This window comes from Phalacrocorax carbo, chromosome 5, assembly GCF_963921805.1.
Source record: "Phalacrocorax carbo chromosome 5, bPhaCar2.1, whole genome shotgun sequence".
NCBI lineage: Eukaryota > Metazoa > Chordata > Aves > Suliformes > Phalacrocoracidae > Phalacrocorax > Phalacrocorax carbo.
This window is the reverse complement of record NC_087517.1, coordinates 59426187-59438337: the sequence shown is the minus strand read 5'-3', so window position 1 is coordinate 59438337 and position 12151 is coordinate 59426187. Positions and strand designations below refer to the sequence as shown.

The 12151-nt window shown below is 36.8% G+C and overlaps 1 protein-coding gene across 8 annotated transcripts in view; it reads left to right on the top strand.

The window, feature by feature from the left end:
* Positions 1-12151, top strand: part of SBF2 (SET binding factor 2) — a 288417-nt gene that overhangs the window by 159638 nt on the left and 116628 nt on the right. For all 8 annotated transcript variants that reach the window (XM_064452705.1, XM_064452699.1, XM_064452704.1 and 5 more), the window contains exons 8-13: positions 1326-1434; positions 2171-2284; positions 3102-3179; positions 6054-6167; positions 6693-6821; positions 7586-7684. In XM_064452705.1, coding sequence (XP_064308775.1) covers positions 1326-1434; positions 2171-2284; positions 3102-3179; positions 6054-6167; positions 6693-6821; positions 7586-7684 — 643 coding nt within the window. The remainder of the gene's footprint in view (positions 1-1325; positions 1435-2170; positions 2285-3101; positions 3180-6053; positions 6168-6692; positions 6822-7585; positions 7685-12151) is intronic.

The following is a 12151-nucleotide window of genomic DNA, read 5'->3' as shown; positions in this document are numbered from 1 at the left end:
CAGTTGGATGGTAAAATTTGACAGCAATGATCCAGAATAAATGCATGGAAAGATATGGGGGAGACCTAATAACAGCCTGCCAACAAGTAAGAGGAGGTACATGACAGGTGAACAAGAGATTGGGGTCATAAACCAAAGCAGGAGATAGAAAGGTTTCTGACTGGATGCAGAGAAAACATGTTTTGTTATTAGGATAACTAAGCAGTGGAACAGAGAGCCTGTGGTGCTTCCATCCCTGTAGGTTTTCAGGACCCAACTGGGCAGAGCCCAGGGCAACTTGGTCTGGATTCAGTCTTGACTCTGCTGTGAGCAAAAGGCTGAACTAAATGATGTCCTGAGGCCCTTTAGGCCCCTTACAATCCAAAAGATTCTGTGGTTCTAAGATAACATCTACATTAGTTTGTATCACAGTTTTAATTCACTGACAAATACCCACCAGAGAATGAATTTAAATGAATAGGTAGAGCCTGTCTAAAAAGCCACATCTGAATCCAGCATTTTGAAATTGAAAACTTAATGTCAAGCTATTTGGGTTTTTTAGGAGGAATACATCTAATTCTGACTCATCCGTTTTAAAAGATGCTTGTATTAGTAGCACGTTTTTATTTAAAGTATTTCAGAGATGGGCTTCATTTTAATAAGAGAATGAGAAGGAAAAAAATTGGAAGTGAGTTTTGGAATATGTTTCTTAATACTAAAATGGTCACGAATGTAAATTTTTGATAAGTAGGTGTTGAAATGCATTGATCAGTTTAGATACAGATTTTCACATTGCTCTGATGAAATCACTGAATTTTTTTAAATTGTCAAATCAAACATCTGAAATATAGAATTCTGTTCATAATGTTTGTTGTCATTTCAATATCAAAGCAAAAGACTTCTTATTAATGGTGTTTTACAAAAAGCAGAACCTCTGGGTCTCTGGCCAAAAACTACCCATCTTTTTAAAGTGAAAGTATTATGCATAAGTTCAATGCCCTAGTTACCTAAAAGTTGTGGACAAATGTAGTGTCCATATAATATAAATGTTATAAATATAGTCTTTTCTTATTTTGCAAAATACTCTTATTTGCAATAAATTGTAGACCCTATAATAATTTCTGGAGTTTACATGGAGGATGTTCTTTTAATAGCATGGCACTTTTCTTTAGAAGTATTTAATATATACTTTCATCTTTTGTATTTTTAAAATACAGGTATTTATAGTAAATTTAATATATAACAGGAAGTTGGTTGGGTTTTGGTGTTGTTTTTTAAGAAAAAAGCTGCTCTATGTGAAGGGATAGTCGGGAGCTTTTATTCTATTTTATTTATTCTTTTCACAGTTATCCCTATATTCCAATTCTTCCTGCACAGCTATTGGAAGTTCTCAGCTCACCAACTCCTTTCATAATTGGCGTACATTCTGTCTTTCGTAATGACATTCATGAGCTTGTAAGTATATCTACTCGGCATATTCATAGTCACAATGTCATTTGTGATGTTTAGTTGCAGAGATTTTCTGTGATTCAGAGATGTTATATGAACAATACATACACTTTTAAAATATTACCATAGAAGGCAAGGTAAGACAGTCAGGAAGAGAGAAAAGAAAAAAACATCAATTCTTTTGTAAATACGTTGAGACTCTAAAGTAGAGAGGGGAAACAATTTGATTCTAGTGCGGGATGGGAAGGAATGAATCCATTTCCAGCATTGTCATGTATTTGTAATGAGTTTGAACAATTCGCGTACAATTTTTAAATGTATCCTTAATTATTTTATTTTATGCTTACTTTTTAAGCACATGCTTGGAGGAACTAAAGCAGGGTTACAGAGGTACCTAGAAACGTGTGACTTTACTTACAGTTGTCCTCACTGTGTCATTTTGCAAACAGCCTATTAGGTCACTGAACATGGACCTGGAACATCCAGAAACAGAAGTAACTTTTAAAAGTTTGCCCTAATTTCATTTTCTTTGGTTCCTTCAGTTTACATTTGTTTTTCACAGCTAGATTCAGTAATATGAAGTATTTAGAGTATTTTGATAAAGGAAACTTTATCAAAAGCATTCTATAAATTAAACTGTTTCAATTTAATTTACATGCAGATCATGAAATTTGAACTGTTGCATTTTTAAACTATGCTCACAGTATACACTACTGATAATATTTTTGTTTGTTGCTTACAGTTAGATGTAATCATAGCAGACCTGGATGGAGGCACAATTAAAATTCCTGAATGTATTCATCTTTCCCAGCTGCCAGAGCCACTGCTACATCAGACTCAAATGGCGCTTTCTCTAGTATGTTTTGATACAAACCCCATTTTCTATCCTCTCACCTATTTTTAAAGAAAGAAACATGAATTTCACTATTAAAGTGCTTTCAAATGCACTGGAAATGTGAGATTTAAAACTATGATTCCTACCAACATTCCATTTCTTAGAAGAATTTATTATCTGAAGTTAGAGTTAATATAATCAGTAACATACTACTGAAATGTGTTTTCACTACTCAAGAGGAAGTTTCCTGCCTAATAATGATTTTTTAAATACTTGAAGTTTTAAATAAACTTCAGTGCTTGAGCAGCATTTTTACTATTCATTTCAGCTTCTTTTCTGTTTCATAGATTAATTTCAACTGTACATTGTCTTGAAGTTTAACAAAAGAATAATCAATTAGTCTTAAAGTTTATTTCTATGATGCTCCTATATTAATATTTAAGAATTATTTATTCTACATTAGGGAATCACTAGTTTGTCTTTTTACTATCATTGTCATAAGTTAGAGACACCTTATTTGGAGGCTTCTGAACACATCTCCAAGAGAAGAATTTTCTGACTGTTAATCTGTTTCAGATGAATCAACTCTGAAATCCCTAACTATATTGATTAGCTTCATTGACTGTAATAGATGTTATTGATAACTAGCTCACTTATAGAAACCTGAAGCTGAGAAATTAATCCCACCTTTATTTCCATACAGTCTTCATAATTTAACTCAATCTGTTATTTGAGGTACTTAATATGAGTGAATATTAATTTGAGAAAGAAGAAAAAAATAATTTGTTCTTTCCTCAGCAAAATGAGGGAAAAAAATTTTGTTTACAAAATTCTCTAGGTATTGCATCCTGATTTGGAAACGGCAGATTATGCATTCCCTCCCCCACGAACAGCTTTATCACATTCAAAAATGCTGGTAAGATTTCTGCGTTATGCCTGACTTTCTTAAGTAGAAAACTGTTGAAATTTTAGGCTAACTTTCTTTCAATAATTTCTACTTTGTGTTTTCTTTTGCATATCCATATCCTTTATAGTGTTATTGGTGGAGCAAAGAAATGTATTCTGCCCTCTAATACCATTCTAATGGGTTAGAAGTTTTTATAAATGTGTTTGTATTCATATGAAGACACATTATTTTATTTTTGTATTTCTGTCTATTAAGTGAAATCTGTGCTTCTCTGTTTGGTAGACCAGGAAATCTGCAGTATTTTACATGCGTGGACAAACTGGTGGTCTCTTGTGTGTGTGTGTGTAAATGTTAAAACTAAGCTCTCTTATAGGACCTACCCCTACCCCGCCTGGAAAAAAAGTTCAGAAACATTAAAAATCTCATTCAAGATCTAGATTTTTGAGTAAATATGAGTAAAGATAGAAGTGGTAGCTGTGTCAGCAAAACATAAGTCACTGGTTTTACAATAACAATGATGATTATTATGCATTATATGCTTGGACATATTGGGAGAGAAGTTGTATGTTTCTTACCATTGCATTTGGCTTTAATGAACCTCTACCTGAATGAAACAATACATAATTGTCTATACTAAAAAAATCTATAGATAGTTTTCTAATAAAATCTAGTTAATTTAGATTTAAAGTAGTTGTGAAGCCAAGATAACTTAACAACTTGGTAAAGGTGCTGGTTTTGCTTGTAGGAGTATCCAGAATCAAACATGAGTTGGTAGTCTAAACTAAAATCCAAAAGCCAATTCAATTTAAGAATTCACCTTGGAGTTTTGTGTAGGTTTATTTGAAAACATAAGACTGAAGTGGTGCAATATATCTGTTGTTCTTATTTCTTGCTTTAAGATCGAGTTTCTGCATTGCTGATGACAGAAAATGTCATCCAGATTTCATTTAAACTAATGGCAAAATTAAGCTAAGATCTCGCTTTGAATGGTGAAGTTATAAATTAAGACAATTTTGTATCAAAATAAGAAATATGTTAAATATGAAAGAAACGACCATATTTTAAATTAGTCCAAAAAGTCAGGGTATAAACATACCTGTTACAATCATAGACAGCAGCCTGGACAGAGAGAAAATGAGGGTATCTCGCAGTAAATTGAGCTCTTACAAAATCAAGTTAAAAACAGAATAACACTGATCATGTTCCAGAGAAGAATAAACAGACATCTAGAAAAGTATTCCAATAGGACAGCTTTATAGAATCTTGTATATACCTAAACGTACTTCTTTACAAAATCATTACAAGCTTTAACGTATTTAGATTGTATTTGGTTGTTTTTTAGCTGATTGGCTGTTTACCTGATTCGTTAATCTAATATTCTTTGCTGCTTGTAACTTTTAAAGTTACGGTTTGTTTTAAAAGTTCTTTGAGACACCATAAAACCTGAGGTCATGGAACAATTTTTGAGACATTAGCTTTTAGATGTGGCAGCAGTCTGAGTCGGTACCTGAGCTAAAATAAAATAATGTGGGCTGCACAGTATTTGTTCACAGTCTTTAGTTGCATCTGGGCCAGCTGAAGATGTCACTGCCCCAAGTCTGCCCCCAACTGTTCACATCATTTCCATTAACCCGTAGATGTTTATTTAAGCACTCCTTTACTAATTTAAATCAAAATAAACCAGGACTTTAAATATCTACTATTTTTAACTTTCTAAACTAACCCTGGCTTATTTTGGCTGCAAGTGAAGACGTGAGTTGGAAAAGTCCTAGATAAGTAGCTGAGCAAACTTAGAGCAGTATCCTCAGCTGGCAGAGCCACAGCAGATAGTGGTGATGCCTGTGATGCTCTGAGCCTGGTTCCCTGTTGTGGTTTAAGCCCAGTCAGCAGCTAAGTACCACACAGCCATTCTCTTCCCCTCCCCCCTGCATGAGTGGGATGGGGGAGAGAATCAGAGAAAAAAAAGTGAAGTCCATGGCTTGAGATAAAGACAGTTTAATAGGACAGCATAGGAAGAGCAACAATAATGATAAAAGAATATACAAACCAAGTGATGCAATTGCTTATCACCCACTGACTGATGCCCATCCCATCCCCGTGCAGCAATCACTGCCCCCCAGCCAACTTCCTCCAGTTTATATACTGAGCATGATGCCATATGGTATGGAATATCCCTTTTGCCAGTTTGGATCAGCTGTCCTGGCTGTGCTTCCTCCCAGCTTGCTGTGCACCTGGCAGAGCATGGGAAACAGAAAAGTCCTTGACTAGTGTAAGTACTACTTAGCAACAACGAAAACATCAGTGTGTTGTTATTCTCATCTTAAATACAAAGCACAGCACTATACCAGCTACTAGGAAGAAATTTAGATTGATAGAAAAGCTGAAATCAGGACATTCCCCCAGCGGCAGGAATGCTAGCTTGGTGGGGTGGCAGGGAATCACAGGACCCTCTGTCCAGTGGCACTGCTTGTGTAGTGCTGCAGAGCCACGTTTATTTTAGGGAATAAATCCAGGCTAAAATACCCTCTTTCCTTTATTTAGCATCAGTTTTCTCCCATGGCAGTTCTTTTATGTGGTTCACCACATGACCGCCCCAGCAGTTATACTTGCATTGCCCAGAGGCTGTTGTGCAGGCATGGAGAAGAGCAGTAGGAGTAAAAGGGTGAAAATGTACTAAAGCTGTCATTGCCATCTGAGGACAGGTCAGTGAAACTGGAGCCTCATATTGAGAACTTCATATGTGCACGAGTATCTTCACTTGGTATGCTACACCGCTGCATTGTCTGATGAATTTGTAGGCATTTCTCAGATAGTTTTATACAAAGCATTGAAAAGTTTAGAATATGAAAATGTTTTCACAGCATATTCAATTACTGCTTACAGGATAAAGAAGTGCGAGCAATCTTCCTTAGGCTATTTGCACAACTTTTCCAAGGATACCGGTCATGTCTTCAGCTGATCAGAATTCATGCTGAACCAGTAATTCATTTCCATAAGGTAAAGAGAAGCAGTCGTGTATATTTAGTTAGTATTTGTTTGTGTCACGTTATTCCCACATGCTTGCCTTTTGAACAAGTGTTAAAGTTCAAAAAAACAAAACAAAACAATCGACATATGATAAACATATAATTTTGGCATAGCACCGTGTCAGTGCATTTCAGTGGGGCTAATTGCAGAGATGGTGATGAAATTTGAAACAAAGTTAACATTAAAATTTAATACAAAGAAACATTTAAGGAATCATTAAGGAATTTTTAAAACATATGTATGTAATTAGAAAACAATACTTGACAGTACTAGCTTTCTGTTATTGCCCATGAGATTTATAAAATGTGTGCATCAAACTTCCTGTTACGTCATTCCTGAATTTAGGTATAAAAAGATACTAGGTAATATAAAAGATTTAATAAGAAAGTACCATTACTGTAAGCTGGTGAAAATGCTTAACTGCTAGTACATAAATAGTTGGTTGTAGTTTTGATACTGATAAAATACAGGCATTTTTTCCTATCTTTACTGCAGGCAGCCTTCTTGGGTCAGCGAGGCTTAATTGAGAATGACTTTCTAACCAAGGTTCTCAATGGAATGGCATTTGCTGGTTTTGTGTCAGAGAGGGGCCCTCCTTTCAGAGCATGTGATCTTTTTGATGAGGTGAAAACTGTTTCTGTATTCCCAAGGAAATGAAAATGTACCGATGATATTTAAGCATGTGAAAAACTATTGAATTGCATCTGAATCCTCACTGTTTATTATATAAAGTTCATACTAAACTCTAAATTCTATTTTTCTACTAAGCGTACATTTCTAGCTTACTTCCTTAAAATTATGCTCTGCCTATGTGTATGAAGCTAAACAGTTGTATAAATCATGGTAATACTGTTCCTATTGTCAGGTTTGGAATTTCATAATGCATCACATATGCTAGTACAGAATTATTTTGAGTAATTTAATTATATTCTTAGAAACATTGAAAAAGTAATTGAGAAATATTGAATTAAATACATACCCAACATTATAAACAGGGACAAACATTTTTTTCTTTTAAAAAGTAATGCCATAATTTCACTGTGCTGGCTTTTATTTGAATGTAGAGTACAAATAGAGTTTGGTATTAATTCTGTGTAGTAGTAGTATATATGAGAAGTACGGATTGTGGAATTAGAAATGTTAAAGGAATGTTTTATGTATGTAGGATTTCCTCTGTTAGGCAGGACTATAAAATCTGGTAACAGAAGCTCTATAAGAAAGTGAAAATGTCTCATGTTCCAGAGCAAAGTGACATTGCACGTTTTTCAGTGTTCAGTTTTCTCTGCTCAGTTTCAATTTAAGATTAACGTTTCATAACTTAATTAAAAATAGTTTCTTTCCTATTTGAATTATCAACATTTTTATTCTTTTATGTGTTTCTTTTAAAGTTGGTAGCCTTTGAAGTCGAAAGAATTAAAGCCGAAGAAGGTAACCCACCCAAAATGATAAAACATGTTAGAGAACTTGCAGAACAGCTCTTCAAAAATGTAAGTTTACTATACCTGCTGCACTTTTAGAGTTGAAATAGTAACATTGAAAATTCTTATTTCTGAGATCAATCCAGTATCTGAAAATGGAAATGACTGCTTGTGGTAGTCGTCTTCTGCATTACGACAAAAGACTTTGGGACTTTAAATGTAACCAATTTTGTCCATGTGAAGGAAGTTCAGCATAGTAATATTGATTTATTAATGCTAATACTGATCTATTTATATCTACTGTTACGTAACATTCTGTTTTCTTAGTGTGTATCCACATAATATATATAAACTGTTATTTTCTCTGCTGCAACCTGTCCTTGCCAAATATTTCTTTTCTTGCCTATCAACACTCTTCCACATGAAAACTGTACATCCAATTTGGCATAATGTATTCTTTCAGCAGACCTTTCCTGCTGTGCAACCCAGTGCCCATGATTTGTGTGCTCAGCAAGGACTATCTCATTTCTTACAGCCTGTTTCTTGGACTCTTTAGGTTTCCTAGAATACCATTTCCAGTTTTATTCTTGCTTTCCTATCATGCCTTTATGTTCCATGGTGCTTTTGTAAAATCTCTTACCATTCCATTAGCTGGGGTTTTTTTTGTTGTTGTTGTTTGTTTCTTTTCTTTGGCATCAGCTAATCTCCCTCCCCCTCACACTTCCTGTCGTTGTTCAGACTCCGCAGAGCAATATCTATTTATGTTGTCAGCTTACACCTTTATCACCCTTTCTTTTCATATCCCACTTCCCCAAAACTATGATTTACATCTACACTTCTGTGAAAAAAAAAAATAATCACAAGAATTAATAAGTACTGCCAAGTTCTAGGGTGGTTGGAGGGGGACGGGGGTGGGTTGTGTGTGTCTTTTTTTTTTCCAAAATAAATTGCTCTTAAGCATTTTGTCAGTGTCAATGCAATCTTTGTTTGGGGTCAAATTGGTATCTTTTCCATAGGAAATCCAAAACTTTACAACCAGTGGATTCAGCAATCTTTTGTGTCAGTGGATTTTGGATTGAAAATTACATCTGTGTATTTCAAGTAAATGGAATGTGTGAATAGTAAGATGTATGAAATGAGGTTTGGCTTTAATATTGTCTTTCATTGAAGAATTTGTGTGTCTGTCTTCAGACACATTTACTTGCTCAGTCCATCTCTCTTTTCCTCCAATTGCTAAATGAATGTTATACTTTTTTTTTTTTTTAAGGAAAGAATTGGTATGCATTTTAATCTACCTTGTTGGTAATAGACATAAGAAGAGAGAGCAAATACATCTTTGTGGACTTAAAACCATTTCATGTTTAAAAATATGTATGAAATGTTGTCTTTTGTCCACATGTGGTGTAGCATACTTACTGGAGTATCTTAACACTGATATCCTTATACTGACACTTCAGACTTAGGATAAGAGAATGTATGTTATGGAAAAGGAAGAGAAACTCAGGCATCAAAATATTTGTTAAATAGATTCATTTAATTGACGAGATCTCATCTGTAATAAAATATCTTTATTCCATGGTGTAACTCCTGATCCTACAGCATACTTTTAATGATAAGTACTGATGGAATCATCTTCTATTAAGAGCTAATATTAAGTTACAGGAAATAAAAACTTCTGAATAAATATTAATTTTTCTACTACTAATTTAATAGTGGTGCTGTATATAGCAGCATTGATTTTCCAGATTCAGGTCTGTCTTTCAGGTTAACACTGTCAGAAGGTATGTTAGTTGACAGTTCTGCAACATTCAGAACTATTAGTTTCATTAGAAAGTCAATGGGCTATATTAAATTAAACTAGTCTGGTTCTTTTTGATCAGATGGCAGAGATTAGTAAATTCAAATTTTGGGAAGATATAGCAGAAAAATGAGGAGTATTGCACTAAATTTTCTTTAAAAATCAATCTATCTTTTAAAAGTTTTTATTTCCCCAAGAGCTGGGACTGTAATGTTATAAGCACTATTGTTGTGGTAATGTCCTATAAATATGGGAAATTGCTGCAAACAATATAATTGTTATTATCATAGACTCATAGAATCATTTAGGTTGCAAAAGACCTCTAAGATCATTGAGTCCAACATAAACCTAACATGGCCAAGTCCACCACTAAACCAGGTCCCTGAGTGCTACATGCACACGTCTTTTAAATACCTCTAGGGATGGTGATTCATCCACTTCCCTGGGCAGCCTGTTTCAGTGCTTGATACCCTTTCTGTGAAGACTTTTTTCCTAATATTCAACGTAAACCTTCCCTAACACAACTTGAGGCTGTTTCCTCTTGTACTACCACATGTTACTTGGGAGAAGAGACCAACACCCACCTCGCCATAACCTCCTTTCAGGTAGTTGTAGAGAGCGATAAGGTCTTCCCTCAGCCTCCTCTTCTCCAGGCTAAACAACCCCAATTCCCTCAGCCGCTCCTCATAAGACTTGTGCTCTAGACCCTTCACCAGCTTCGTTGCCCTTCTCTGGACATGCTCCAGCACCTCAATGTCTTTCTTGTAGTGAGGGGCCCAAAACTGAACACAGTATTCAAGGTGCAGCCTCACCAGTGTCGAGTACAGGGGGACAATCACTCCCCTACTCCTGCTGGCCACACTGTTCCTCATACAAGCCAGGATTGGCCTTCTTAGCCACCTGGGCACACTGCTGGCTTATATTCAGGTCCTTTTCCTCCAGGCAGCTCTCCAGCTGCTCCTCCCCAAGCCTGTAGCATTGTGTGGGGTTGTTGTGACCCAGGTGCAGGGCCTGGCACTGAGCCTTGTTGAGCCTCGTACAATTGGCCACAGGCCATTGATCCAGCCTGTCCTGATCCCTCTCTAAAGCCTTTCTACCCTCAAGCAAATGAGCACTCCTGCACAACTTGGTGTTATCTGCAAATGAACTGAGAGTACACTTGACCTCCTTGTCCAGATCACTGATAAAGATATTAAACAGAACTGGCCCCAATACTGAGCCCTGGGGGACACCACTTGTGACTGGCTGCCAACCACCACTCTCTGGGCTCGGCCATCCAGCCACTTTTTTACCCAGCAAAGAGTGCACCCATCCAAGTCATGAGCAGCCAGTTTCTCCAGGAGAATGCTGTGAGAAATGGTGTCAAAGTCTTTACTAACATCTAGGTAGACATCATCCACAGCGTTTCCCTCATCCACTAAGTGGGTCACCTTGTCATAGAAGGAGATCAGATTAGTCAAGCAGGACCTGCCTTTCATAAACCCATCCTGACTGGGCCTGATGACCTGGTTGTCCTCTATGTGCCATGTGATGGCACTCACGATGATCTGCTCCATAACCTTCCCCAGTACTGAGGTCAGGCTGACAGGCCTGTAGTTCCCAGATCCTCCTACCGGCCCTTCGTGTAGATGGGCATCCCATTTGCTAACCTCCAGTCAACTGGGACCTCCGCAGTTAGCCAGGACTGCTGATAAGTGATGGCAAGTGGCTTGGTGAGAACTTCCCCCAGCTCCCTCAGTACCCTTGGGTGGATCTCATCCAGCCCCACAGACATGTGTGTGTCTACGTGGTGTAGCAGGTCACTGACCACTTGCCCTTGGATTGTGGGGGCTTCATTCTGCTCCCTATCCCTGTCTTCCAGCTCAGGGGGCTGGGTACCCAGAGAACAACTGGTCTTAACTGTTAAAGACTGAGGCAAAGAAGGCCTTAAGTACCTCAACCTTTTCCTCATCCTTTGTCACTATGTTTCCCCTCCATCCCATAAAGGGTGGAGATTCTCCTTAGCCCTCCTTTCGCTGCTAATGTATTTATAGAAGTTTTTTTTATTGTCCTTTACAGCAATAGCCAGGTTAAGTTCTAGTTGTGCTTTGGTCCTTCTAATGTTCTATGTGCATAACCTTGCTACACCTTTGTAGTCCTCCTGAGTTGCCTGCCCCTTCTTCCAAAGGTCATAAACTGTGCTTTTTTTTTTCCTGAGTTCCAGCCAAAGCAGTCTGTTCAGCACAGCCTGCTCTTGTGCCTTTGACTTTCTCCTTGAAGAATATTCAACCTTCCTGGACTCCTTTGCCCTTCAGGACTGCCTCCCAAGGGACTCTGTCAATCAGTCTCCTAAACAAGCCAAAGTCTGCCTTCCACAAGTCCCAGTCTGCTGACCCCTCTTCTTACTTCTCTGAGAATTGAAAACTATCATTTTGTAATCACTATTCCCAAGATGGCCTCCAACCATCACATCACATCAGTATTATAATACTAAATTACTCCAAAGGAGGCGGTGAACATTTGTATTTGTTTTCTAGTGGATATAGATCATTTTTATAATGAAAGAGTCTATATTGATATGTGCAACTTTTCACTTACATTATTTCTTAAAATCATTGTTAAAGCTAATTCATTTTTGTCTTCTCTTATGATGAGATTTTTTATACCATTGTGATTGACCTGCTATTTTACTTCCACTAACTCAATGACTTAGTCTATTTAAAAGTCAGATTTTTAGTAGTTATGCATACAGCTGTATT